The sequence below is a fragment of the Panicum virgatum genome, chromosome 9N, assembly GCF_016808335.1.
Source record: "Panicum virgatum strain AP13 chromosome 9N, P.virgatum_v5, whole genome shotgun sequence".
NCBI classification, from domain to species: domain Eukaryota; kingdom Viridiplantae; phylum Streptophyta; class Magnoliopsida; order Poales; family Poaceae; genus Panicum; species Panicum virgatum.
The window spans coordinates 63,429,958-63,456,045 of record NC_053153.1 but is presented as its reverse complement, the minus strand read 5'-3'; the positions used below and the strand labels follow the sequence as shown (position 1 = coordinate 63,456,045).

General features: G+C 44.3%; 6 protein-coding genes across 10 annotated transcripts; 3 read left to right on the top strand and 3 right to left on the bottom strand.

The window, feature by feature from the left end:
- Positions 1-1,477: 1,477 nt before the first annotated feature.
- LOC120689861 (uncharacterized protein At5g39865-like) lies at positions 1,478-2,866 on the top strand. The gene has a single exon (XM_039972301.1). The coding sequence runs from the start codon at positions 1,623-1,625 to the stop codon at positions 2,229-2,231; it is 609 nt and encodes a 202-aa protein (XP_039828235.1). The 5' UTR covers positions 1,478-1,622; the 3' UTR covers positions 2,232-2,866.
- A 1,277-nt stretch (positions 2,867-4,143) lies between these two features.
- LOC120689860 (E3 ubiquitin-protein ligase DIS1-like) lies at positions 4,144-7,205 on the bottom strand. 5 transcript variants are annotated; one of them, XM_039972296.1, is made up of 5 exons: positions 6,979-7,205; positions 6,525-6,636; positions 5,916-6,138; positions 5,243-5,629; positions 4,144-4,811 (listed from the first exon to the last, which is right to left on the bottom strand). In XM_039972296.1, the coding sequence occupies exons 2-5, from the start codon at positions 6,554-6,556 to the stop codon at positions 4,491-4,493; spliced, it is 963 nt and encodes a 320-aa protein (XP_039828230.1). In that variant the 5' UTR covers positions 6,557-6,636; positions 6,979-7,205; the 3' UTR covers positions 4,144-4,490. The 5 variants fall into 5 exon arrangements, with proteins under 5 accessions (XP_039828230.1, XP_039828231.1, XP_039828234.1 ...); XM_039972297.1 differs by having other exon boundaries at positions 6,525-6,618; XM_039972300.1 differs by lacking the exon at positions 6,525-6,636 and having other exon boundaries at positions 5,916-6,122; positions 6,979-7,204.
- A 2,667-nt stretch (positions 7,206-9,872) lies between these two features.
- LOC120687809 (protein DGS1, mitochondrial-like) lies at positions 9,873-18,641 on the top strand. The gene is made up of 14 exons (XM_039969832.1): positions 9,873-10,191; positions 10,626-10,740; positions 10,852-11,055; positions 11,326-11,454; positions 11,536-11,700; positions 12,280-12,474; positions 13,006-13,106; positions 15,148-15,237; positions 16,911-16,983; positions 17,065-17,093; positions 17,202-17,325; positions 17,541-17,651; positions 18,026-18,126; positions 18,206-18,641. Exons 1-14 carry the CDS (start codon positions 9,935-9,937, stop codon positions 18,336-18,338), a joined length of 1,827 nt encoding a protein of 608 aa, XP_039825766.1. The 5' UTR covers positions 9,873-9,934; the 3' UTR covers positions 18,339-18,641.
- Positions 18,642-18,674: 33 nt separating this feature from the next.
- On the bottom strand, positions 18,675-22,135 carry LOC120687811 (annexin D4-like). The gene is made up of 5 exons (XM_039969834.1): positions 21,919-22,135; positions 20,032-20,356; positions 19,539-19,957; positions 19,223-19,447; positions 18,675-19,124 (listed from the first exon to the last, which is right to left on the bottom strand). The coding sequence occupies exons 2-5, from the start codon at positions 20,228-20,230 to the stop codon at positions 18,849-18,851; spliced, it is 1,119 nt and encodes a 372-aa protein (XP_039825768.1). The 5' UTR covers positions 20,231-20,356; positions 21,919-22,135; the 3' UTR covers positions 18,675-18,848.
- LOC120687810 (annexin D3-like) lies at positions 20,508-22,256 on the top strand. Its single transcript, XM_039969833.1, has 6 exons — positions 20,508-20,637; positions 20,727-20,872; positions 21,000-21,239; positions 21,353-21,568; positions 21,667-21,756; positions 21,869-22,256. Exons 1-6 carry the CDS (start codon positions 20,544-20,546, stop codon positions 22,070-22,072), a joined length of 990 nt encoding a protein of 329 aa, XP_039825767.1. The 5' UTR covers positions 20,508-20,543; the 3' UTR covers positions 22,073-22,256.
- A 464-nt stretch (positions 22,257-22,720) lies between these two features.
- LOC120687812 (mitochondrial fission 1 protein A-like) lies at positions 22,721-25,598 on the bottom strand. Its single transcript, XM_039969835.1, has 5 exons — positions 25,411-25,598; positions 24,805-24,934; positions 23,976-24,097; positions 23,777-23,840; positions 22,721-23,135 (listed from the first exon to the last, which is right to left on the bottom strand). The coding sequence occupies exons 1-5, from the start codon at positions 25,489-25,491 to the stop codon at positions 23,026-23,028; spliced, it is 507 nt and encodes a 168-aa protein (XP_039825769.1). The 5' UTR covers positions 25,492-25,598; the 3' UTR covers positions 22,721-23,025.
- Positions 25,599-26,088: the final 490 nt, after the last annotated feature.

The window sequence follows — 26,088 nt, the reverse complement described above, 5'->3', positions numbered from 1 at the left end:
TACTTTGGCGTTAGATCAGCCAGCGCGGATCGTTAGATGCACATTGGACAGCATCAACTGAAGTCGCGGCTGATTTCTACGGTAAAAAGCTGGCTGATTTCGACTGATTCAATAGTATTTTAGGAGAGAGAATAAGCTGAATTAAATTGAAATGAACCGAACGCAGACAAGCCAATTGAACAAAACAGCATTTCGTAGATTCCACCAACGGGCCATGGATTCGAAATGCTATAGCCTGTACTTGTAAGAAAGTTAGGACATAAACCGTTCATGTTTGCACTTTAAACAAATAGCATTTCTCAGCTTCCACCAAAGAGGCAGGGAATTCAAATCCAAGCCAATATCTGCGTAAGAAAGTTCAGAAGAAAAAAATGATTCTTGTGATTTCCTGAAATACTTCAGAAGATTTGCTGGTTACGTATAGTCGTCAATTGTATATCTCGAGAGTACTCTTCCTGAAAATTGATTCATAATTACAGGCCTGATTGTATTGTTGTGCAATGATGCTTTTACTCCCCCTAGCTCAATTTCTCTAACATCCTGAAGGCAGCAAGAAAGAAGGATTTCAACGGTTTAACAGCTAACACAAAAGATGGACATTATTTCCTTCGAAATCACTGATTTTTGTTTCTATTGCATCTGCACAGGTCTTTGTTTGAGCATAGCATCCACTGTCAGTCCAAAAACCGATAGAGGAAGTGAGGAACATCCAGCATATTATGCACGAACAGAGAGATAAATACATAACTATCCGTCTGTCAGCACCAGCACATCTCTTGTATGAATTTTCATATTTGTCTACACCAGCCCCTGGAAATAAATAGCATTTCTCAACTTCCATCGTTGTGTGTTGCTTGGCTGTGGCTGGTGGCTGATGCTGATTTGTTATGAGAGAACAGTACTGCTGACTGGTTGGTAACTGGTGGCTGCTGCTGATTTAGTACGAAAGAACAGTACTGCTGGCTGGTTGGCTGACAAGCCAAACGAATAGTGCGTATATGCCCCAACAAAACAGTGGCCGCACCCGGCGCACATAAGAACTATTTTCCCCTATCACTGATCCACAAAGAGGGTCATGGATTTGAAAGCTTAGCCAACATTTATATAACAAAGTTCAGAAAAATGGAAAACAACTGCAACACAAACAGTCAAAGAATGAATGCAACACAAAAAATCAGGACCTAAATTTACAATGGCGATCCAAATAGGGGTCTATATATAAAAGTGTTAGATCAAATTTATCATAAATGTTTTAGGGTGGCAAATCCTAAATTGGATCTAAAACACAAATCCTAATTCGATCCAATTTAGGGTGGCAAATGAAAAAACTGGATTTGTGTTTTTCCACATAACCCCATAAAATAGATCGTGACTAATAATCACGATCCAAATGAGGGGGCTATTTCTAATTATCTGTCAAGCATGCGTATATCTCTTTCAAGAGCAATCTGTCGTTAGCAGAAAGCTTCGTTGTCATCGACACCAATAACCCAAGTCAGAACTGAGACACCAAACCGGCCTTCCTCTGATTCCCCACACCTCATCTCCCCTTTCCTCTAGTCGTCGCCGTCCTTCACAGCACACTTCGGCGGCCATCTCCCCGGCGGAGGAGGCGGCCGGAGATGGACGACGTCAGCGGTGGCGCGCCGGGGGCGGGCTCCAAGAATAAGAAGCCGCGGCACCTGGCCCGGTCGCTCACCTACCACCACCACCCGTACCAGGGGCGCCACCTGCCGCCGACGACGCCGCCGTCGCCGGCGCCAAACCCGCAGCGCCCGCGGTCGGTGGTCCTCTACACGACGTCGCTCCGCGGCGTGCGCCGCACGTTCGCGGACTGCTGCGCGGTGCGCGCCGCGCTGCGGGGGCTCCGCGTCGCCGTGGACGAGCGCGACGTCTCCATGGACGCCGCGCTCCGGCGGGAGCTCCAGGGGATCCTCGCCGCGCGTGGACGCGGCTTCTCGCTCCCGCAGCTCCTCGTCGGGGGCGTGCTCGTCGGCGGCGCCGAGGAGGTCCGCCGCCTGCACGAGTCCGGCGAGCTCCGCCGTGTCCTCGAGGGCGCCCCCGGCCAGGACCCGGCCTTCGTCTGCGGCGCCTGCGGGGGCTTCCGGTTTGTGCCCTGCAGCGCCTGCGACGGTTCCCGCAAGGTGTTCGTAGAGGAAGAGGGGCTCGCCCGCCGCTGCATTGAGTGCAACGAGAACGGATTGGTACGCTGCCCCAATTGCTGTTCTTGATCGCTCAGTAGATGAACCTACCATTTTAACATATGCAAACCAAAGAATTCGAGATGCAGAGAGAAACAAGGAAGGGGGGCTTCCTTGCTTTCTTGGCCTTTGGTAGTTATGCACACAGTTGGAGATCGGGTATGCTGTTATTGTTTCGTTGGAGAATGAATGGTTTCTTGGCCCGGCATTTGTGAAATCTGCAGCACGATGATCGCACCTGGTGATTAAGGTGCCATCTCAAAATACTATACATGTTTGTGTGTATGAAATGTATTGAGAAATGTTCTTCATGTAGTAGGACCATAGGAGAGATTTAGAGGCTGTACATAGAGGCAAGAAAGGTGCAGCCTTCCTTGTTTCCTTGGCCCGATTTATGCATTAAACACCTTGTGGTTGTGTACAGTGTTGGAGATTGGGTGTGGTGAGTGGTTTTAGTGTTTTGAGGAAGAGGACAATATGCCAACAGGGTTATTGACTGTATAGTTAAAAAAAAATCTGTCGTGGGGAATCGCAATTGGTGATTAAGGTGCCATCTCATGTATATTTGTGTGTGTGTGTGTGGAATGTATTGAACATTGATATCCAGAGTGGGTTTGGTCGATGTAAGTAATGGAGGTTGTGCTAGACATTGTTCATTGTCCCCCTATTTTGCTGTTCTCTTTTAGATGTTTTCTTGGCTCCTGGGTAAGCATTTTTTGTGCTCTGAATTCTAAATCATGTGATGCACATTTTTCTTGAACACCATGTGCATATGATTTTGACGTTATTTTATTCCTAGATTAGTAGAAACACATTATCTTAAGAAAAAAATGGAGCATTGCTTTTCTTAAAGAACCCTAGCTGCTGTGGTTTACAATACTATGATCTTGGTGTTCAATAGTTAAATTGAATATTCGAGAACTCTGTAACCACAAAGTCTGCAGTACTACACTTTTGTCTTGAAGAATCCTGGTGCTGTGGTTTGTAATGTGGCATGTGTGAATTGAGAAACTTGGTATTTTCAGCAATGCAAGATCAGTTTATAACCTAAGAACTTGGCTTGGAACTAGTATCACTTATTCACTTCTGTTTGTATGGTGGCTTGGGACCAGAGTTGGGACAGAGCCAGCCCATTAGCCTGAGAAGTGTTCTTTCCACATGACAAGCTTGAGAAAAAAAAACATATAGATGGCTCAACATTTCAGATAACTAAACTAGCAAAAGATCCGTATTATGATTCCGTATGTTCCCATAGTACTAATTTGAGTCAGTAAAATGTCTGAAGACTGAAGTAGATGCAGCCACCCACTTGAGAGAAAGAACCATAATCTCATCATCATTTAAGGTGGTGTTTTATTGTAATTCACAGGAAGGAGACTATGCTTCAATTCTCTGTTTTACAATTTGATGAAACCAGTAACTAAACTGTAGTGACTCTCCAACTGAAAGTTTGGATTTGCTTGAACAACCTAATTGGCTGTGAGCTCATATAAAAAGATGCATGTTTTATTTATTTTTTTCTTGTTGCACAAGTGATTATGCTTTTGTGTCACTTATGCTCTGTTTTCTAGACCAGTCCCCTGATTCACGAACGGGAACTGTAGAATGAGATATGAAGGATCACATTAATGTTGCTGAGACAGAAACTTTATTGTTGTGCACGCAAGATGGTTTGAACATTTCTCAGGCACAGTAGACGGTACTGAGGAACTGCTTGTAGTAGAGATATTTGTTTCTCCCGGGATTCTAGTGCGATGCGTAATTCAAAATTTTGGCATTATGTATTTCAAAATCTTGAGCCTACCTGTTTGAAACCTTTCCATTTTCATCTACTAGCACTTCATTTCCTCTCTACTCCGGCCTCCGGAAGATGGCAGTAGACCCTGAGTGTTCATATCTTCAAGCCCTCCTTTTTTTCAACTTGAACAGTGGCACTCAGCACTCCAGAAGGGATCATTTCTAGCATTTGACCATACTTAATTCTCAAGCACATATCATACGCATCTCATGAGTTGCCATTAGATTCTCCTATACCACAGAATGGCAGCTCCTAGACAGTTCAAATCGAAGAGATCTCTACCAATTCTACATCAGTACCGTCCTGGTTTACATGAGATGTGCTACATCATCCCAGGGCACCAGGCTACAGAAGCCAAAAGACAATAGCAAACTAGAGCAGGCTTAAAAAAAAATACCAAACGTCGGTTCCTGCATGCGGCTACAGCTCTTGCTAATGTGATTCGTGACCTCAGGAGGTCAGGACAGCGCGAAGAGGGCTACCTGATTATCCTACTGCTCCTTCCATATTCTCCCAGTGACCCGCAGCTTGAGCTCCTTCCTGTCCCCTCCTGAGAAAAACAGAGCCATGTTCCGCTGGATGATCAGCCCGTCATAGCTGTCACGGACCTTACGGTGGCTATCTCTGATGCTCCGTGGCACCCCTTGCCAGATCATCTTGCGCCCGGTGCCTCCCACCTCCAGGCTGTAGCTGTAGTTCTTTGCTTCTGCATCATCTCCCATGAATCTCAGGAAGGCAATATAGACAGGTGCCATGCCAAGCTGAAAGGCTTCAAAGTGTAGGCAGAAGTATTGGCCAAAGCAGCTGAACACCTGCACGAGATAATTATAATAAGTTTTTAGTTAGATGTTTATTCAATGGTAATGACAAAATTAATAGGAAACATCACATTTTTATTGCACTGGAAATCAGTGAGAGAATAGCAGATCAAGAAGCAATTTGAAATGTTTTGCACTCTTGACTTGAAACAGTCAAAGACTGTTCGTTAAAATTGGATGATGATGGATCTGTACATGCACTGTCTTTGTACGAGATTATCTTCAGCCCAATAAAGTCGTGATGATCAGCACCTTTGTATATGTGTGACAGATAGTTGCAAGTTGATAAACACATGCCACGCTAATATTTGACAAATATACAAAAAGTTTCGCTTTGGAAACACCCACAAAAGTTATAAAAATTAAACTTCAATCTTTACACAATAGAAATTATTAATCAACGTGTTGATGTCAATGAGTAATACCGTAAGCATCCAGGTGGCATTCTCGACTTCATGAGGGTTTGGCTTGACATAGCGATGGTTGAAAGTGCAGCCATTGTGCATGTCAACTTTGTGGTCATTTTTCAAGTGATTTACCAAGTATGCAATGTCACCAGCAACTGTGCATTCAGATCCAGCATATGGACAGCTGTAAGGCCTATATTGGCACTGAGACTCATGCTTCAGCTTGCTGTAGTAAGGATATATGCCTGAGCACCCAAAGCTCTGGTACTTGCATGGAAGTTCAAGAGATGCAGCCACCTTCTCGAGAGCAAGGCATCTTATGTTACCCAGTTCATGCCTACAAGTTGGACAGCGATTATGAACCCTTGGTTTGCATCCTGAGCACAATGTATGACCATTAGAGCACTGCATAGATAAAAGATGGCATTAGTATCATATGAAATAAGATTATAATAGTTGGATAAAGATATGCATAAGAGCAATTTGTGGTTTTTAAACAATGTACGTTAAACGTCTCCACTCTCAAGAAAACTGGAATGGACCAGACAAAAATTGTGATAGCAGTTCATGATACTGAAAGCAACTCTTAAACAAGTAGACCATAATTTTCATCCAAACGACTAGATTTGAACAGGGTTAATCTAATACAAGCATAGATATAAACATGCAATTGATCGGTATGAATGTGCACCTGATGAATAGGAGGATACATGGCACTCAAGCAGACTGGACATTCCAGAAGATCACGCACACTGCTAGACACCACCACATTTGGTTTTGGTGGCTGCTGAATATGGTCGCCAGTGAGTTCAGTAACATCCAGTACCTCAGTCTTTGGGGGATCAATAACCTCAGAACAGGAATCATCAATATAACCAGCTGTGGCCATCATCAGGATCTTGGAATTATATGGTCTTGTTAGGAGGAAAAGGAAAAAAAATATTCAATTATATTATGCAATTTAAAAAGGACGGGAAAGATGCATTCAGTAAGTCAGTAGTATGTAGATAACACTACTCTTATAACACAAATAATTTCATTACGTTCTCGAGTATAAGCACAATTTTACAGTTCGATACAGTCTAGCGATATGATTGTGCACTATTAAAAGATTTTGAAATAGATGGAGCACATAGTCTCTAAGGCTTCAAGTGTCGCTTTCAAGTGTTGACCAGGCAGGTCTTCCTACTTACGCAACAAATATCCCACACAAGTCTCATGGACTTGTTCAAAGTTTTCGGGTACACCTCATATCAAGCTTTTATTAGCATTGCTTTCACGAGAAGAAAAGGTTGTACACCTTGAGAACGAGGATGTGATGTTATTTTTCATTCGCTTGTGTGTCTCAGTGCCTTTGAATTGAACAAAGGGAGTGCTTGGATTCTGCCCACGCCCTGCCAATGTCAAGAACCCTGTGGCCTTGTATGTTAAACAACCAAAGCTTCACTCTTTTCAAAATCTTTGAAGCAAGGAGATTTACATAAGAAAGAGGCGGATCCAAGCGGCAAGAAATGGCATCAGATCGAGAAATAAAACGAAAAATCCCTGCTCAAACCCTGGCAACCAGCAAGCGCGCAGTTAAACCCCTTCGCTTCCATCAACCTTCCCACATTCGAATCGCTCGGGTAGAGTCGTCTCGGAAATTCGGAGAGCTCCTCCCCACCCTCCCTCCCGAAAAACCCAAGATTTCACCCAGAAAACCATGAGAAATTCCCAAGAAAAATGAAGCGGCAAAGACTTGAGCAGGGTTTTACCTCGGCTGGAGAGGGGACGGAATGAGACCGGCACGGCCGCCCTGATCCCGCCCTGTTGCGGCGGCGATGGTTGGCGAGATGAGGAGGCGGCCGAGATGAGAGAGGAGAAGAGAGGCGGAGGGATTTCGAATGAATGCTGTCTCTCTCTCTGCTCGTTTTTGTTTTCTTGCTCTGGTTGTGTTTCCCTCGTGAAAGTCGTGAAGCTTTTTCGTTCCGTGCGCCGTTTTCTTTGGATGGATCCTCCGGCCTCGGGACTCGCCCTTCCAGGGCTTAGTGGTCAAACGGTTCCAAAAATTAATCTATATGTAAAAATTTTGTAAAGAAATTTTGCTAATTTGAAGTACTAAATGAAGTCTATTTATAAAATTTTTTGCACATATGGGTTGTAAATCGCGAGACGAATCTAATGGTACTAATTAATCCATAATTAGCGGATGGGTACTGTAGCATTACTGTTGCAAATCATGGATTAAGTAAGCTCGTTAGATTCGTCTCGCGATTTACAGCTCATCCATACAAAAATTTTTATAAATAGACTTTATTTAGTACTCTATGTATGTGTCGAAACATTCGATTTGACGTTTTTTTTGCGTTTACGGGTTTACGGAGCCTCATTCACTTATATTTTTATAATAATATTATTATTATCATCAATTAAATAATTGTAAGGAAGAGGATGCCATCATTTAAACCGCGTATAGTTGCGGTAGATGTGTTCAAACCCTGGCAACGAAGAGAGACGTTTGGATAATCTTTCCGGATTATAAACATGGTCAGCAAGCAAACAGTCGATTTGACCCCTTCTTGGGAAAACTTTGACAATAATCTTGTGTCATACTACTCATGGTCTAAGTGTTTTTTTCTGCGAAGTGCGAATGTTGTCGGCCTCGTTGTCTGTGTTTAGTTCTCCCAACTTCTTCTAAAATTTCCATCACATCGAATCATTAAATATACCAAAAGACGCATGCATAAAGTAAGAAATGTAGGTAAACAAAATAATTAATTTCACAGTTTATATGTACATTTCAAGACGAATCTTTTGAGCCTAATTACCCTATGGTAGAATAATATTTACCACAAACAAACGAAAAGTGATACAATTCGATACAATGCCAATTTTACGAGATTTCGTAGGATCTAAACGCAGCCCTCGTCCTTCTCGCCAACCGTGTAGACGCGTCGCCGACGGCAAAGATTGATTGCCCGCTTACCTGGGTGGCAGGTACCTTGTAGCCACCAGGGCCATCTTTATTTTTTTGTTTTTGCCCGTTCAAACAGCAAGCAGCATGTGCAAGGGCGCGTTTAGTTTCCAAAATTTTTCGAAAGATTAAGAAGATTAAACATGATCTAATTGTAAATCTAATTACATAGATGGACGGGAAATCGCGAGACAAATCTATTAAGCCTAATTAATCCGTCATTAGAGATTGATTACTGTAGCACAACATTGTCTAATCATTGCATAATTAGGTTCATTAGATTCGTCTCGCGATTTTGTCCGGAGGTTGTGGAATAAGTTTTGTCAGTTATTCATATTTAATATTCCTAATTACACAAATACAGTGATCAAATGTTCGAAGTTATTGTAGCGCACAAAAAATTTTGGAAACTAAACGGGCTCTGATCAAAGGCGAAGCCAGCCCAACTGAATTTGGTAGATCTTATCGGGATCTCCGGACCCGATAAACATCCTGGCTCCGCCACTGTTTGTAATAAAATTCAAAGACGTGGAGCTAGCAGTAAAAATTTCAAAACATTCCCTTCTAAATACAGCACCAGGCATTGCTGCGGCAACCGAACAGCGGCCGGGAATTCAACGACTACTACTAAACAAGGCATTAATCAGGATAGTCATTTGCTGACCTAACTAATTTTAGGACGGGGGGAATAAATATCCATATGTGCCAGGTGATCGATAGTCAGGGTGTGTTTAGTTGGTGAAAAAGTTTGAATTTTGGTACTGTAGTATATTTCGTTGTTACTTGAAAAATAATTTTTAAATATGGACTAATTAGGCTTAAAAAATTCAGTTCGTGCTAATCAGTTAGACTGTATAATTAGTTATTTTTTCAACTGCATTTAATGTTTCATGCACGTGTCAGAAGATTCGATGTAACGGATACTGTGCAATTTTTTTTGAAAACTAAACAAGACCTCATTTGCTGACCTAGCTAATTTTAGGACGAAGGGAATAAATATCCATATGTGCCATGTGATCCTTTTTGTCAGCTATTCTAATCCAATTTTTTATATTCATAATATTTGGCTGCTTGTACTTATGGCTATTATTTTTGAATAACTAAGATTCAAATAGAAGCATTGATAGATAATTTATATTTTTAGAAAAAAATTTAGTACTAATTTCATATTTTTTCTAATTTAAAATAAATAAGTTTTGATTTTTAATTAAAAATTTTAATTTGAAAAAAACACAAAACCATCTTCGAAACCATCCTATGGACTAAATTTTTTGGGTTTTAACATTTGGATGGTCTATATTATCGAGTTCCGTAGTTGATGGCTGAAAATCAGATTTTTACGATAGTTCCGTAACTTGAATCGGACTTTCCCATATATATAAAGATTGATTTACTCTTATTTTACATAAGATTGATATAGTTACAAATATTTGTGTTATAAAAGTCAATAATCTAATAACAACTTGTTTAACAAGAATGTAATTATTATTTTGTATACAAATATAAATTCAAAACTGACTCAGCCGTCCTCGACTTGTTGCCGGCTATTTTCATATTTGTTGTTATTTCAAAAAAAGTTTCATATTTGCAACAAAACTTGTTCTTTTTTATGGAACAACAAAAAACTTGTTCAGCAAGAAGAAAGTAAGAAACCAAAACCATAAAGTCAAGCTCAAAAACCAGAGCAAAAAAATTCAAACCCGAATCCCACTGGCCACCACTGCGGCACTGCCCCGTCCCCCGAATCCCCGACCCCGATGGCGACATCGCCGCCGCAGAACCCTAGCTCCGGCGACCCCTCCGATGCCTCCAGCCTCACCGCCGCCGCGCTCGACGTGCCCGCGCGCGCTTGGAAATCCCTCGTCTCGCGCCTCCCTCCCCTCCCGGACACCTCCGGTCTCCTGGCCGCCGTCTCCGACCTCCAGCGCCGCTACTTCGGCGTCCCCCGCCGCCGCCGGCGCAGACGCGCAGCTCTGCCGCTCCCGCTCCGCCCTGCGGCCGCGCACTCTGCTCGGTAAGAATTCCCTGCGACGGTTGGCTTGCGCTTGATGCAGGTTACTAACTACCCGCGTGCTTGGGATTCGAGGTCTGAATTATTAGCTGACCGAGATCGATCATTTAGGAAATGCATACTGCGAACTTCTGCTTGAACAATGTCGCTCAGGTGTTCTGTGGGATTTCACTTTGCGTGTGTTCTTATGTTAAACTGCAGAGTGTCGACTCGGCACTCAAACTTGTGCGTGTTTTGGCAGTTACTAGTTGTAGATTCATATATAACGCGGAATGATTACTTAGACATTGTTCAGTAAAAGCAAAAGCCAAGCCAACCCATCGGTTTTCTTTAGCTAATGGTTTGTTGACCTATTTACTCTGGTCTATTATTTTTTTGTATGCCACCGTGATGAAGCAGGATTACTTAAGTTCTTTCTGATTATTTATTGTTTTTAGGATTGCTGGAGAGATGCCCAAAGCCTTTGTCATCTTAGATGATGTTGTGCAACACACCCTGACTAATTTGCACAGTATTCACAAAAGCTTACTATTTTGGCAGGCCAAGGCTGAGGTATTAAGTGAATTCATTGACCTTTGAAGTATTTTTAATATAAGTATTTAGGGAGATGCATCTTATTCTTTGTGTTATTTACTACTTTACCTGCTGAATACTTCTTCTCAGGGAACAAATTCTCAGAAAGTGTACTTTATGATCTTTGAGAGAGGTCCAAGGGCCTTTGTTGATGCAACATATCAAACACTTACTAGACTTGGGAGCAATGGACGTCCAGTCCAATACATTCTGCATTCTGCATCTGATACGGTGTCAACGAAACTAGCTGCCCTGGCAAGTATGCAACACTGCTTGGCTGCTTTTCTTGCAGAGGTTTGTTTACTTTACTTAGTCAAGTGCAATTATTATAACAGACCAGTAGTAATCCTATAATTGTGATAGCTCTGCTTATGTCTAGTAGATTAAATTTTATCTTGCATTCAGATTTCAGTGTTAACTTTTTGGGTACATTCAAGTATAACTGCTGTGCTGCTCTGATCAAAATTCAAACTCACAGTTTTCATCTTGGGATTACAATGCATTATGTTACAGGCATATACAATATCACACAGATTAAATAAACTCTACTTGCCTCTTGTGTAGATTCATTCTGAAGTTGATAGATGCAGAGAAGGGTTAACTGCAAACTCAGATAAATCACTACATACATTATTCATTGTTTTAAATACCACATTCTCCAAACTGGAGGTATCATTTAGAAATGCTGGCAAGGTATGCAATGCTTATGTTTTTTATATGCTGGTGTTTTATATACATCAAACTTTCTTGTTGTATTTAATTAAGTACTTTCAGGGGCAAGATGAACTATTCACACATGATGGAAACTCATATGAACTGTTTGGGAAATTACCAGAAGTTGATTTAGAGAGTCAAGAATGGACAGAGTCCTTATTAACAGATGGTATAAGTTTAATCTATGAAAACCTTGAGAAGTTAGATAGTTTTCTGTCCTCTCAGGTAAGCCAAGACAACCACACATGTGAAACTTCTGCTTAGGTTCAAGATCGGTGTTCTTTATTGTTGAAATACATTGAGAATGTAATGCATCATATTTGATCTGTAGTTATACTAACAAAGTTTTGAGTTTTGATGCTACCTGTTTGTTCTGCCTGTAAATAATGTTAAATGCACACAACAGTCGGTGACTTTGCTGATTAGAATTGGTGTTAGGTTCAAACTGAAAGCTATGAGCAAACACACGGGATAAGTGATGAAACATCAAAATTCATTATGTATATAAGTTGACTATCATGCTTTTGAGTCAGTTTTCTATAGTTGTATCTCATTATTAGCATACTAATGTACCATATGGACCTTTTTAATTAGCACTTTCTCCTGCTTTTTTATTGCTGTTATAGATTATTTATTCTGTGATACGTGGCTACTTGCCAGAAATAAATTTGGCTTGATCGCTAAATTGGCTGCTGTTGTTCCTTTTCCTGAAATCTATAGTGCTTTAGAATTTTAGATATGTATGTTCCTTATGAATCTATTTGATTGTTGATTAACTATCTGAAAAGAAGTTCCGTATGGCAGCTCTCAAGCCATAAAAAACCAAACAGATTGACCATATACTGGTTACCCTACACATGTGGGGCATTGGGTCTCTCTGTATGTTCTCTATGGCTTTTACACCATAGCAGCTTGATGGGAAGTCCTGATATTGATAATTGGATTCAAGACGCTAAGGAGTCTGTGGCTGGATTTTGGGATGAGCATGTTGAGAAACCAGTAAGATACTTTGTATATATGCACTTCTATTTTTTCCCAGTACTCTAGTGTAAGTCACCGAAGTAAATCAAAAGTGTGAAGACAGTAAGAGTCTTTTGTGATTGTCTATAAATTTACATATATAAGAAGTTATGTGAGTTACTAGAGGGAGCTATATTGTATTAGTCTGTGGAAATGTCAACAAGGAAATGCAGAGGATTACTCAGAGAACTAAGAAGCATGCTTTGTTATGTATTATTGGCTATAGTCTTTTTTAGTATGGTATAAGATGGCATGTCAGTAAATGCATGTGTTCCTTAAAAGGAGTATATGTGCATACAATCAACTTAATTGAAGAGTTGATGTAAACGCGAACTGTTATAGTGTACACTTTGTGCGATTGAATTTAGAGACCGTTCCTGCAGGTTGGTCCATTTTAGCTGTGAATTCCTAACTTCTAATTGAAGATAGAATGGAGTTCTAAAATTTTATAGTTGGTTTTACTACTGTACTCACTGTGTGACTGATTTCGCTGCATTTATCACTCATTAGATCATTTCCATTAGAGATGAGCTTTTTGAGACATTCAAACAAAGAGATAAAGGTGTAATGGAAAATCAAGAGGTCCAACTAACAGAAGATTCATTGCGCAGGTTATCCATCAAATGCTCTCTCTAATTTTTACTGACTTGCTGATTTCTTGAAGCCAATGCCTGCTTTTACTTAACCATCAAATAAATACAGCAATGTTGGTGTCTTGCTATCTATTTGACCTACTTTAAGCATCAACTGTTATATATCAATAAATTATGATGGTTTTATATACTTATTTTATGATTTTATAAATGGGCATATCAATTTATCATTATATGTCATTTCAATGTTGTACCAAACATACATGTCTTAAGCAAATACAATGGGGAAAATGACAAATAGTATTGTAAGCAGGGGTGATAATGGATCGCGGCCCTAATTGTCCTTTTACAATCCAACTCTGGCCTTGATCAATTTTTATCTCACAAACATATAAAATTTTCAGCCCGGCCTTTTTTGAGCCCGATCCTTGAAATTTTTAGGCTAAAATTTTGGGCTCTTTACCACCCCTGATTTTATGCAACTATTATACTCTTCTGCATGTAAAAGGTTATTAGGTTGTTTCCCTCTGTCTAATTGGTCTTATTTGCTGTTGTGGCCTAATGGGTACTTTTGTTTTATAAGTCAAACACTTGCATGTAAGTATGTAACAGTTTCAGGCCAGGTATTCTTATTCTCACAGTGTTCATATAAACCATACTTTTTGCTTTTTGGCCCTTTTTTATAAAGATTTACACATTTAAGCTCTTTTAGAAACAATTTGCGTTTTTGGACCCTTTGGGTCGGTGCCACAAATCGTGGTGCCGAGGTAACACATCTTGGCGCCATGATTCATGGCGCCGAGATATTTATGACTACGCTGAGGTGGCGCCGAGGTGGCACCTAGCTCAGCGCCGTAGCTCATGGCGCTGAGCTCGGCGCCACCAACTCTGGCGCTGAGGTAGCACCTGCAATTCGGCTTAGGTGTGTCACATGTGCATGTGGTGTGCGTGGGCCGTGGGGGTACGTAGGCCTGCAGGGTGTTGGCCACGAGGGTGCGCATCACACTCCTCTCCTCCTCGGGACTCGGCCACGAGAGAGAGCTGAGATGAGACATGAGAGAGAGCCCCAAAAAAATGATATGAGCCAGAGAGTGGGCAGTCAACTGCGCTCCATGATGCACCGAGGTTCTTGCCAATGCCCAATGGATGTTCAGACCCTGTTTAGTTGGTGAAATTTTTTCTACAATATCTATTACATCGAATTTTCGGATACATGCATGGAGCATTAAATGCAGTTGAAAAAATAACTAATTGCATAGTCTAACTAATTAGCATGAGATGAATCTTTTGACCTAATTAGTTACATCTATTTAGAATATAAAGTTTTGGAATGTAAAGTTTACCGCTATTGAAAATGTAAAGTTTGTAACATAAAATTTTTGCATCTAAACAAGAGGTACAATAGAAGCTAAGGCTAGACCACCAGGCTAGCGATGGCCGAGGCCGTAGTGAACCGGTGATGGGACGCATAGCAGGAGTGGTGTTGGGACACACGCCAATATCGTGCTGCACCGCATGTGTGTTCGTGCCTGCATGGATGTCAGTCGGCCTTTCTGAGGTCAGTGCGCTACCGCTGATAAAAAGACCGCCCACCGCATGCATGCATGCATGCGTACAGCGCCGCGCCTATCGCTCGCTTCGTTCAGGCTTGGGCCGCGCAGCATGCCTGGTAGCTCGGCGCCAGAGCTGGTGGCGCCGAGGTCAACGCCATGTGCTATGGCGCTGAGGTAGGTGCCACCTCGGCGCCACCTCAGCATAGTGATAAATACCTCGGCGCCATGAATCATGGCGCCGAGATGTGTTACCTCGGCGCCACGATTTGTGGCGCCGACCCAGAGGGTCCAAAAACGCAAATTGTTTCTAAAAGAGCTTAAATGTGTAAATCTTTATAAAAAAGAGCCAAAAAGCAAAAAGTACGGTCATATAAACATGTGCACCTGACCTAATGTCTTTCTTTCTTTTGTCTGTGAATTAATAGCTATTGCATCTCATAAAGTTATATTTTTCATTTGTTTAATCCCAATAGTTACATTGTACATGGTGGGCTTGTCATTTGTAGGATGCTAGTAGCCTTCTGTGAGCAAACAGAAGGTCGAAAGTTGCCAGAAGATTTACCTGTGCAGGCAATGTTGGAGACTCTCACGAAGAGGTAAAAATGTTTGAATTATGCCGACTGTTGTTTGACAAACCTGACACCCGTCTCATTAGCTGTAGCTGTTTCCATTTCCAATCTCAGTAATGTTTCATATGCTCCAGTTTTCAATTATGTTTTCCTTGCCCTCAAGAGAGCAATTTTACCGCTCCATACGTCTGGTTAACAAATTATAAATTGATTCTACCACCTTTAAAGAAATATATTCTCCTTTGTTTAGGAAAGGAAGACTTGGTGCATGGTATATGTTATATATCTAATTAGAGTTTTAGTTGCTTTATGAACCTATATTATTGTATGTTCCAGTAACTAAAGCCAAAAATCGACCAGAAACTTATTTTTTCTCGAATACGCAGGAGAGCTGCGTATCTTTGTATTAAGGAGAAGAAATAGTTCAATTACAAATCACCACACCCCACCTTGGACTAGAATGGGGATGCTGAACAAAGGATTAAAGAAAAAACTATTACAAATTAAAAAAAAACAAGAAAGACCTGACCCCAACTCCTCTAAGGCTCAAAGCTACTGAGCCACCCGTCCCTCACCAAGGGCAGCAAGATCCTTCGCACCTGCAGCGAGCCATAGTTGCCGTTCATCTTTAAATTCTTGGAGTGCACACTGCAGATTGGGAGCAGACCTATCAAAAACACAGGCGTTCCGATGTTTCCAGAGGATCCATGCTCCAAGAATAATTAGAGAATTGAATTCCTTTTTGTGCTGTTTAGGAGTTTTCCGACCAGAAACTCGTATACACAATTCACAATTTGCCCCTTTCAACTTCATGGTTGACTCATTTTAATGCTATCTGAGCTGGAAACTATTAGCCATCCAAATTTAACTGGTGATACAATATTTTGCTTTCTGAAAGTTACAAGCACACAGTGGATTTAAATTAATGTCGAAGATACCAAAAATTCAAAATGGGCGTGACCTCAGCATATTCTGAAAATCGAATTCAAGTTGATTTGATCCCAGATTTGAATATTGAATAGCAGAATAAGTTTATGCTATCAAGTTTTATCTGACATTAGTTTTGTTTTTACATTTGGTTTAAAAAAAAACCTTAGTCAGCTAACCTGAGCTAGCTAGCGCTCTTGCGGGCTGGTGGTGACTGGAATGCGCTCTTAGGCAGCCAACCCAGGTTCGAGACTTGTGTCCTCTTTAGTGGGGGCCAGTCTGCTTTTCCTGTCAAGTGTTTTTTTTTACATTTGGTTATACGTGTCCTGAGGAAACTTTCTCAACTTTGAGTTTGTGACCACTCACTAATAGTTGCCACATGCTTCAGTAAACTAGGAACCAACCAACATCACCATGTATGCAATCGCTTCAATGATAGGGGATTCTTAATGTCAAATTTTAGTCCTAATCATGCCACTTCTTATGACTAATTAGCATGATTGCACAACTATATCTGGCATTGCAAGATTGGATTATTTATGGAAGTACATTTTTAGCTGCTATACTTCTACTGCGTCAACTGGCTGCTATGAGTTTCTCTGGTTTTGGATGACTAGTAACACATTAAGTTCGGTAGTCTTCAGAGGTCAAAGTTTACATTTTTTTAACCTGTTGAGTGATGAAATTATGGGACCACATTCATTTTCACTAGTCTATTTTGATCATTTTCTTTAAGCAGTGAAGTGTTTTATATTTTTACGTGCATTATGCAGATATGAAAAGGAATTGGTCCACCCGATTCAGAATCTGTTCAGTGGAGAATTAGCCCGTGCCATGCTCATTCAGGTTCTCTCTCTTCTTTACTGTTTTTCAGGTACATTCATTGAAATTGAGTGTTTCACTGATCTCCAATTTTTGATAATTCAGATTCAAAAGCTTAAGCTGGATCTTGAATCGTAAGTTTTAACTAACCGCTGTCTGAAACTTTTGATGAAATTAAATAATGATATATTTTGTCCTTCCTATTATTCACTACTACTGATGATTAAAGTGGTCTTACACAGGGGACTACTGGAAATGGATCAGATTCTTAGGGCAAATGCTATAAACTTCGCTGTTCTTGCAGCTCTTCCTGCTTTTGGTCTTTCGCTTCTGCTGCTTATGTTACTGCGAACATGGATTCAGCGTGTATGTAAATAAACCATCAAAGACATTTTCTCGTTCACAATTTCACTTCTGGCTATTTGCAGTAGCTTTAGGTCTACTGGATTTTTTTCTCTCTTTAACCTGTTAGTGTTGCTTCTCTTTATGGTTTATGTTGCATGAAAGTGGATATGGAAGGTGGAAAACTAGAAAGGACAATACATTCAATTTGACTAATTAATCCTGTACTTGTTCAACAGGACCATGGTGCGGAGGGTAGAGGTAATATTGCACGATGTCAGCGGAGGCTGCTTCTTGTCGATGTAGAGAGAAGGCTTATGGAGTTTCAGCACTACAGGGATAACGGAATGGTAATTTCATCTACATCTGAAATTAGTCCTCTCAAATTTCATCTGCATCTGAAATTAGTCCTCTCAAATTTCATCTACATCTGAAATTAGTCCTCTCAACTCTCTGTGTTCTTGTTTTATGAGTTTAACGTATTTATTGCTCAGTGTAGGGCTCATTTAGCCTTACTATACTTACAGCGCTTTAGACTTCAGTTCTTCTGCCTCATCTTGTTCTATCACCATATAAAGTGTCAAAACTGCCTTTTTAGTGTTTTGCGTGTTTACTAATCAAGAAAGGAACCATGCACCAAATTTTCTGAACCGATTTGTAAGCCTTGTGATTATATATATCATCATACATTCACATAAAGTTCCTTGATTTTGATGTCTTCTAGGAGGAAGAGGCACGGTGCAAGTTTGGATTACTACTTTACACCCTAGATAGGCTATGCAAAGCTGTCGAGTCACATGCAAAAGAAACAGGCGAATGGTTAAGGTCAGTCTCCCCGTGCAAAATCCTTCACCCCTCTTCTGTTACTTTTGATCTGATGTGTATGGAACTGTTCGCAATGCAGATTGAGAGAAGACATTTTTGATCTGGCAAAGCTCGACATGGGGCTGCCAGACAAGATGGTCGTTGTGTCACGACTGAGGTGGATGTATAACTGCTTGCTTCCATTCTCATCTAGCCGTTTGCCGCGTCTCTAGTTTTCTTGTGTGGCGAACTGGATATCATGTTTTTGTTTTGGCCACTCTGCGCAAGTCTACAGTGATCTACTCTGGGATTTAGTAAGGCAGTTTTGGATATTTTGACACGGAATACCTGAGCTTTTTTGGCCCGTGTACTCTGACGGAAGAATGGTTCTTTCGGATGTTAAATCAGAGGGTGAAAATGTAAAGAGGACCCCAGTTTCTGAAAAATTCTTGACTTGTTAAATCGGAGGGTGTATTCCCGGCAAACAGTTTGCGTCATTGTGTTACTGTGCAAGCAATATGAATTCCTGCCTGCCACTTGCTATGGTTGTTCCATATCTCATGGTTCATGGACAAGTTGCATGCTGTTCTTTTTTTTTTTTCATTCAGCCGAACTAAAGAAGATGCATGAGTACAAACTGTTTTCATTTAGGAAAAGATGGTAGAAACTTATTCAACTCTTTCGTCAAAGGAAGATCTCTTATTCACGGGTGGCGCTAGCGGCCACATCACCCTTGGTTTCCATCACTTGCCGATCATGGCGAGCAGCGCGTCCTTGTAGTGGCCGTGGGTGTTCCTGGCCACCGCGTCGGCGAGCTTAGCCCCGTGTTGCTTGGCGTAGGCGTCCTTGATCTCCTCCATGTCTGCGTCGGCGCGGGACACCACGACGCGGGTGAGCGCCGTCTTGGCATGCCTGTCCGCGTCGTCCCTGAACGCCCTGCCGATCACCTCGGCGAAGTACTTGGGCGGCGAGTCCAGGCACCTCACGGCCTCTTGCAGGCACGGCTCGCCGGAGAAATCCTGGCCAGATTCATGTGTGACAAATTCGTATAGGCGAAGTAATAAAACTTAAGCATTTGTTCAAGGGAAAAAAAGGGCAATTCAGGATGGAGCAGGACCTCTTCTAGTGGTTTGCCATGGAGCTCCTTGTAGATCTTGAAGGTGGCCCTGAGCTGGGGCTTGCTCCTGGTGGCGAGAATCCTCACCACCTGCTCGTTCTGCACCAGCCTCGCCGCCGGCGCGGCCTTGACGGCGGCCGCCAGCGCCTTGGCCTCCTCCGCTGCCAGCTCTTCGCTCACGCGCGCGCCCTCGTAACGGTACGCGGTCACCAGCCCAACCAGCAGCTGCAGCCAGGCAGCCAACAGAAGTTGTGAGCGTGCATGCCAGCGTGTCACGGACCAAGCAATCAAGGGGAAGCGATCAAGCAGGACGCACGCTGGCGGTGGCGTCCTTGACGCGGTAGGCGACGTCCTCCTCGAGGGAGCGGTGGTGGAGCGCCTGGTACGCGCGGCGGGCGCCGAGCAGGTCGTCGGCGGCGCGGGTGCAGGCGACCTCGACGAGGACCCCCCGCGGGTGCGCCGCCGCCCCGTGCATGGCGTGGTGCGCCCACCGCGCGTCGCGCTCCCAGGGGTGCAGCGCCCACAGCACCGCGGCGTCCCGGAAGCGCGCGAACTCGTCCTCGAGGTGCCGCAGGTACTCGTCCTCGCACCGCTCGATCCCGGCGCCGGCGCCGGCGCTCGCGGAGAAGAAGCCCGGGAAGCCGCGGCGGAACTGCGCCCGCCGCTCCGGCTGCCGCCGCCACCGCCCCAGCGCCGCCACCAGCGCCGCCTCGTCCACGCCCAGCCCGCCCATGCCTTGGGTACAATTCGGACTCGTGTCAGCGTTTCCATTTCCCACGCGCACGTGCGCACGAGAAGTGTGTACCAACCTGCGAAGGCCCTGGTGAGGTCCTGGTGCTCGTCGGCGGCGGCCATGGCCGCCGCCGCCGCCGCCTCCCTGGTCTCCCGCTGCTGCGGCTCCTTCTCCTGCTTCCTCGCCGCCTGCTGCCTGGGACGCGGCGGCTGGGGCGACGCCGGCGGCGAGCTGCTGTTGCTGCTGGCGGCTTGCGCGAGGACCTGCTGCGGCATCGCCTACGCAAAGCTCGCCGCGCCCACGGCTCTCCAGCTGGTACGAGTTGGTCAATGCCAGCCTGTTTATTTATACTGGTAGCAGCTTCGTAGTCTCGCGTATCTAAAAAACTTTCCAACTGCATCCTGCAGAATCAATTCAGATACAAAAACGCTTCGGAAATTAATGGGAATTAATTCATGGCGTTTATTGATCCGGGAGCGGTGCAATTCACGTTGGTCAGGTTGGCAACACGGCCAGGCTGGCAACGCCCCATGGCGCAGGTCCAGCCTGCAGAGAGAGAGAGAGAGAGAGAGAGAGAGAGAGAGAGAGATGGCGCCAGTCGCCGACGCCGCCGCCGTCCCGAGCCCCGCGCAGGCAGCGGCCGCGGCGGCGGACGCCGAGGGCCTCCGGAAGGCCGTGCAAGGTGAATGGGTCACGCGCGCATTCGCCTTGATCTCTCGTCGTTCTTATTTAGCCTCTGATCGAGCCCCCTGCGACGCTGGCTCGGAGCAGGGTGGGGCACGGACGAGCGGGCGCTGATCGAGATCCTCGGCCGGCGGACGGCCGCGCAGCGCGCCGAGGTGCGCCGCGCCTACGCGGGGCTCTACCGGGAGTCCCTCCTCGACCGCCTCCGCTCCGAGCTCTCCGGCGACTTCCGGGTACGTACGCGCACGCGCACAGCTCCATTTCCCTTCTCCGTACGCGTCACCAGCCGACCGATCCATGGCGTGCTCATCTTCCATCCGCTTCGATGCGTGCTCTCTCTTCTCCCCCCGAACAATCCAGACCGCCATGGTGCTGTGGGCGATGGACCCGGCGGAGCGGGGCGCGCGGCTGGCCAACGACGCGCTCGCCGCCGCCAAGAGAGCCATCAGCGACCAGCACGCCTGGGCGCTGGTCGAGGTCGCCTGCGCCTCCGCGCCGGACCACCTCGTCGCCGTCCGCCGCGCGTACCGCTCCCTCTTCGGCTGCTCGCTCGAGGAGGACGCCGCCGCCTGCCCGGCGCTCCAGGACCCGCTCAGGAAGGTAATTAAAACCTTCTCGAGAAGCCTAAGGCCTCAGCTGCCGTCAATGGCGTATCGCTTGGCGCGCGGTCAGCTTCCCCTAGCTCGGCTCCGATCTCCCGCTCGGTGCTTCAGCTGCTGGTGAGCCTGGTGCGGTCGTACCGCTGCGAGGCAGAGATCGTCGACGAGGACGTCGCGGGGCTGGAGGCGGCGCAGCTGGCCGAGGCCATCAGGAGGAGGAAGCAGCCGCACGGCGACGAGGTGATACGGATCGTCAGCACGAGGAGCAAGCACCAGCTGCGGGCCACGTTCCGGCGGTACGAGCAAGAGCACGGCGCCGGCATCGACGAGGTACCTACCCTGCCGCTACCCCATCCGTCACCCACTCGCCGCCGATGAACAACAGCTACTGATTACTGAACTGGGGACTCCGATTCCTGCTGCCACAGGACATCGCCAAGCATAGCAGCAGCCATTTCGCCAAGATCTTCAGGAGCGCCGTCTGGTGCCTGACGTCGCCGGAGAAGCACTTTGCAGAGGTAAATAAAACCTGGCTGCGATGCAAAGATTATCATCGACATTGCGCGCTGATAGGCTTGGGCGAATTGCTGTAATTGTGGTGGATCTTATGCGTGCCCTTTGTTTCGTCAGGCTATCAGATACTCCATCTTAGGATTTGGAACGGACGAGGGGACTCTTACCAGGGCGATCGTGTCCGGGGCCGAGATCGGCATGGAGAGGATCAAAGAGGAGTACAAGGCCAGGTTCAAGACCACGGTGACCAGCGATGTCGTCGGCGACACCTCCGGGTATTACAAGGACTTCTTGCTGACCTTGGTGGGGAGTGAAGATTAGGCAGCCTGCTTCTGTTGGGGACGTTGTGGAATGTGTATGTATCCGCAACCACGAAACAGAAGGTTTAATCAGAGATCCAGAGTGCATGGTTAACAGTTCATGCTGTGTGTTTAAGGACTTGTTATGCACTGTAAGCATGGAACTTCGAAGATGCACATTCATCGGTTCTTTTCAAGATTTCAAATGGTCCATATCTACCAAAACATTATTTTTTTTCTGGAGAAAAGTCCAGTTTACAACTTTTAATTATCACAAAAGTATGATTTTCAACCTAAAACTACAAAACCGGATAAGAAGAATCATCCAACTGTTGAAACCGAATAAATTTGAACCCTTAAGTGGTTTCAAAGGTGGTTTCTCACTTTACGGAAATTTGAAACATTCAACCACATTTGAAACCACCAAAGGGCCAAATTTGTCCGGCTTTGATAGTTGAATGGTACCCATGCCTGGTTTTGTATTTTAAGGTTAAAAAAGCAGACTTTTGTGCTAGTTTGAGGGTAGAAATTGAACTTTTCCCTTTTTTCTGCACCTATTTGGTAATTCCGAAAGGCTCTTCTTTTTCACTCGGAAGGCAATTTAAGCAGAATGTTCTGAGGCCACAACAATTTGCTGCAAGCATAGTACGGACATTTTTGCGATGAGGAATGAACAAATCTAGTATCAAATTATTGTGTATGACTGTATTCTCTTATTATATGGTGACAGCATGTTCTGCGGCGACAGAGTACAACAGTCCAAATGTTGGAACAACACGATCACCGATTCACAGGGCCTCATCCTCTACTGACTACTATCATGTTAACAATACATCTCTCTCGTATGAACAGAAGGCTGGTGTCACACGTAAAGAGTACCCAAAAAAAAAAACTTCACATGAAGCACAAAAGTGATGTCTGCTTGTCATCAAGTTTTTGCCCATCTTGATTTCTTATTAACTTCACAAAACATCCTCATTTCTTCCTGGATGAGGATGACGACGAGGCAGCAGCAATTATACCACCAGCAACAAGTCCCACAAGTCCAAAGGCGCCAGTGATGATAGCCATGCCAATCATACCATCTGCAGTCAATACCAACCAAGTAATGTTAACCCAGATCAGAAGAACCATAAACAGTGCAAAAATATACTTCCTCTGTCCCTTATTATTTGTCGCTTTGGGTGTGCGTGCCATAAGTTTGACTCGATTTGTAGAAAATACGTGCAACATTTGTATCTCCAAATAAATTTATTAGAAAACTAGATTAAAAGATCTATCTAATGGTATTAATTATGTATCATAAATATTAATAATTTTTTATATAAAATTAATCAAAATAATTTCTCGGAAAGCGAGAACGACAGTTATTTAGGGACGGAGGGAGTATGTGTTATGCTTTATCATTCTTTTCTAATATGTAAAACATGGTATATGCAACTTTTATATATGTTTACGATATTTTGTCTTGATCTTAACGTTTCTGGATCCCCAGCTGACAGCAGTGGGTGGGGAGGTCCCAGATTGGGGCATATTGAAAGAATGAAAGTTCTATCCTGATATTTGATCTCCTGTCAATGGGCATTATAGTAGGAAATGGTAACTTATTGGGCAATTATTTCCATACCTTGATAGTGGCCATTCTAGTCGGGAATGGAAAAAAAAAAGAATCAATGGACAATCATTTTCCTACCCTGAAAATGGATAGGATAAATACAACACCTACCTCTTCTGGTTTTTTCTTCAACGAGCCTTTGCAAAGTCAGGGCTTGCCTCCAGTCAGGTTGAATCTGAAGAAAACGTGTTAGTAAATATGCAGGCATCAAAATCAGGAGTGTTTTGGGTAACGATACATGACTAGATAAAAAACAAAAATGGAAGATCTCTAGGGAATAACAACAGAGAATGCAATTTTGTGATCAAACCTCTAAGCATCTTTCCAAAAGCTGCCGGCTTCTTGTATAATCCCCAGTTCTGTAGTGTCCAACAGCCAACAAATAGAGCTTCTCCCTTGTTTGCAGCGGGCTACTAGGCCTGTCCAATGAAGCTGGCAACAGATAACATAATGAGCTCCCAGTGGGTGGAAGCAGGAAGGTCAGACTGAAAGTTTAAAGGGGCAGCAGAGAAGAAATACATTGCGGTAAACAGGAGTCAAGAGTGACTTGGTTCAAGTGAATTGTGCAAGATTCTGAGACTAGGATGAGAGTTAGCCTAGATTGAAAAGAATAGCAGTTTTCATTGATCGTAACTCTTTTGTACTAGTTCCTTCAAATTTCACATCTTCCAATCTCAGCAATGTTCATGACAGTGCCAACTGGGTCTCTCCAGAGAAGTGAGTGTAGGGAGGGGAGTGATTGAACAGAAATCCATGTGTGTAAGACCCTTCTTAATTCTTATAACATGGCATGTAGGCCTTTCTTTCCACATGGGGAAATGGTCGGAAACCAGAGAAATGAAGAAAAAAAACATGGGATGCAAACAATTTCTTTTACCATTTTGGTGGAGCTTTTTTATTCAGGTTAAACTACTGCATACTATGTAAATTCTAGTATTGTTCACTTGAGAATAATAGCAATTTTTCGTGAAAATAATCAGGAAATGGGGCAATTATTCATATGTTAGGAACAGTAAACGTCCAAATATATATGTAATGAAGGAACAAAAGGAAAACTCCTATAAATTTTAAGTCATATTTCACAAACAAACTCCCAACTACTAATGCTTTGGGAGGTTAACAGGATGTGCATATATCACCTTGAAGCATCCCGATGCCCCGGTTGACATCTTCAGGCTGTCTAGAGTGAACCAGCGCCCAGGAAAGCCTCATAAGGCTGTCATTTTTCTGTTCTTCATTTGCTGCCTCAGCAATCTCCCTCTCAAAACCCTGCTAAGAAATATTGATGATAAGAATGCATGGCACTGATTATGCCACAAGACGGCGATCAAACGCAATTTGACCGGATAACATGATACAATCAGGTATTTGGTTAGTAATCCTCGATGGTCGCAGCAGCGCGATGGTGGAATGCAAGCTAATTCACTGATTCAACAGAAGACATCTACCATGGGGCTACTGAATTCCCCGTCCCTGCACGGAACCTGCCCCAGAGTTCGTCGGGAACAAACGACGCAGCGGCAAGAGTAGCGAAACCCGCGCCGATTCGTCAACCGCTGGCGCGCATTCCACCCCCAAATTTTCCGCCGCATCGAAGCAGCAAGAGAGCGGAGGAAGAAAGGGTCGATTCGGGGGCACTCATCACCAGGCCTCCCTGGGGAGGCAGCCGAGGCCGAGCCATGGTCTCTCGGTGAGAAGCGAGGGGAGAGAGGGGCGTGTGGAGCTGGGAGGAGGAAGGAGCTTACGGCGATGATGTCGCGGTCGCACCAGGGAAGGACGTCGCCGCCGCGGAAGATGGAGCCCACCGAGTCCATGAACGCGTCCATCCCGCCCTCCCTCCTTTTTCCTGCCCTTTTCCGCGGCTTTTCGAGGGGTGGTTTGATCCGTGGGAGGGCGGTGCGAGTTTTATACGGGGTTTTCGGTGTGGCAGAGGAATGGACCCGAGGGGTAGGTAGTCTTGGGGGCTAAGACCGTCCACAGTGAAGGGAGCAAATGAATGAGCAAATATACTGTTTGACACTGTAGATGCATTATTTGGCACTGTAGACAGAGAGGACGTGGGAAACGAGGAGGGAGCAAATTTGCTTTTGCTCCCTCCGCTGTGGTCAGCCTAAGCAAAGAAAGGAAGCCGTTAGCGAGCCGAGGCAGCGAATGAGTGTGGTCATGGTAGGCCTGGGCATAATTTTCCGAACCCGATATCCGAATCCGAAATACCCGAACCGAACCTAAAATACCCGAACCCGAATTATCCGATCACTATTTCAAGTACAACTTGGAGAAACCCGAATTTATTTCAGGTAATTTGGGTATATAGCCCCGGTACTCGAATTACCCGATCTACTCGAAATTAATTAAAAGCCCAACACTTACCTGTTAGCAATCAGGCCCAAACCAGACAGCCCAGCAGCCCAAAGCTAACCCTA

What these genes read in the sequence shown, in the direction of transcription:
- LOC120687811 (XM_039969834.1), bottom strand. Translation starts at nt 20,230, where the DNA reads ATGCCGCAGCAGGTCCTCGCGCAAGCCGCCAGCAGCAACAGCAGCTCG. An exon ending in TCAAGGACGCCACCGCCAGC is followed by an intron (nt 19,448 to 19,538) that starts GTGCGTCCTGCT and finishes GCCTGGCTGCAG; the next exon opens with CTGCTGGTTGGGCTGGTGAC. An exon ending in ATGGCAAACCACTAGAAGAG is followed by an intron (nt 19,125 to 19,222) that starts GTCCTGCTCCAT and finishes GAATCTGGCCAG; the next exon opens with GATTTCTCCGGCGAGCCGTG.
- LOC120687812 (XM_039969835.1), bottom strand. Translation starts at nt 25,491, where the DNA reads ATGGACGCGTTCATGGACTCGGTGGGCTCCATCTTCCGCGGCGGCGAC. An exon ending in GGGCATCGGGATGCTTCAAG is followed by an intron (nt 24,098 to 24,804) that starts GTGATATATGCA and finishes ATCTGTTGCCAG; the next exon opens with CTTCATTGGACAGGCCTAGT. An exon ending in TTTTGGAAAGATGCTTAGAG is followed by an intron (nt 23,841 to 23,975) that starts GTTTGATCACAA and finishes CGTTTTCTTCAG; the next exon opens with ATTCAACCTGACTGGAGGCA.
- LOC120687809 (XM_039969832.1), top strand. Translation starts at nt 9,935, where the DNA reads ATGGCGACATCGCCGCCGCAGAACCCTAGCTCCGGCGACCCCTCCGAT. An exon ending in TTTGGCAGGCCAAGGCTGAG is followed by an intron (nt 10,741 to 10,851) that starts GTATTAAGTGAA and finishes ACTTCTTCTCAG; the next exon opens with GGAACAAATTCTCAGAAAGT. An exon ending in TGGCTGCTTTTCTTGCAGAG is followed by an intron (nt 11,056 to 11,325) that starts GTTTGTTTACTT and finishes CCTCTTGTGTAG; the next exon opens with ATTCATTCTGAAGTTGATAG.
- LOC120687810 (XM_039969833.1), top strand. Translation starts at nt 20,544, where the DNA reads ATGGCGCCAGTCGCCGACGCCGCCGCCGTCCCGAGCCCCGCGCAGGCA. An exon ending in TCCAGGACCCGCTCAGGAAG is followed by an intron (nt 21,240 to 21,352) that starts GTAATTAAAACC and finishes TCGGTGCTTCAG; the next exon opens with CTGCTGGTGAGCCTGGTGCG. An exon ending in CGGAGAAGCACTTTGCAGAG is followed by an intron (nt 21,757 to 21,868) that starts GTAAATAAAACC and finishes TTGTTTCGTCAG; the next exon opens with GCTATCAGATACTCCATCTT.
- LOC120689861 (XM_039972301.1), top strand. Translation starts at nt 1,623, where the DNA reads ATGGACGACGTCAGCGGTGGCGCGCCGGGGGCGGGCTCCAAGAATAAG.
- LOC120689860 (XM_039972296.1), bottom strand. Translation starts at nt 6,556, where the DNA reads ATGAAAAATAACATCACATCCTCGTTCTCAAG. An exon ending in ATCACATCCTCGTTCTCAAG is followed by an intron (nt 6,139 to 6,524) that starts GTGTACAACCTT and finishes CCTCCTAACAAG; the next exon opens with ACCATATAATTCCAAGATCC. An exon ending in TGTATCCTCCTATTCATCAG is followed by an intron (nt 5,630 to 5,915) that starts GTGCACATTCAT and finishes TTATCTATGCAG; the next exon opens with TGCTCTAATGGTCATACATT.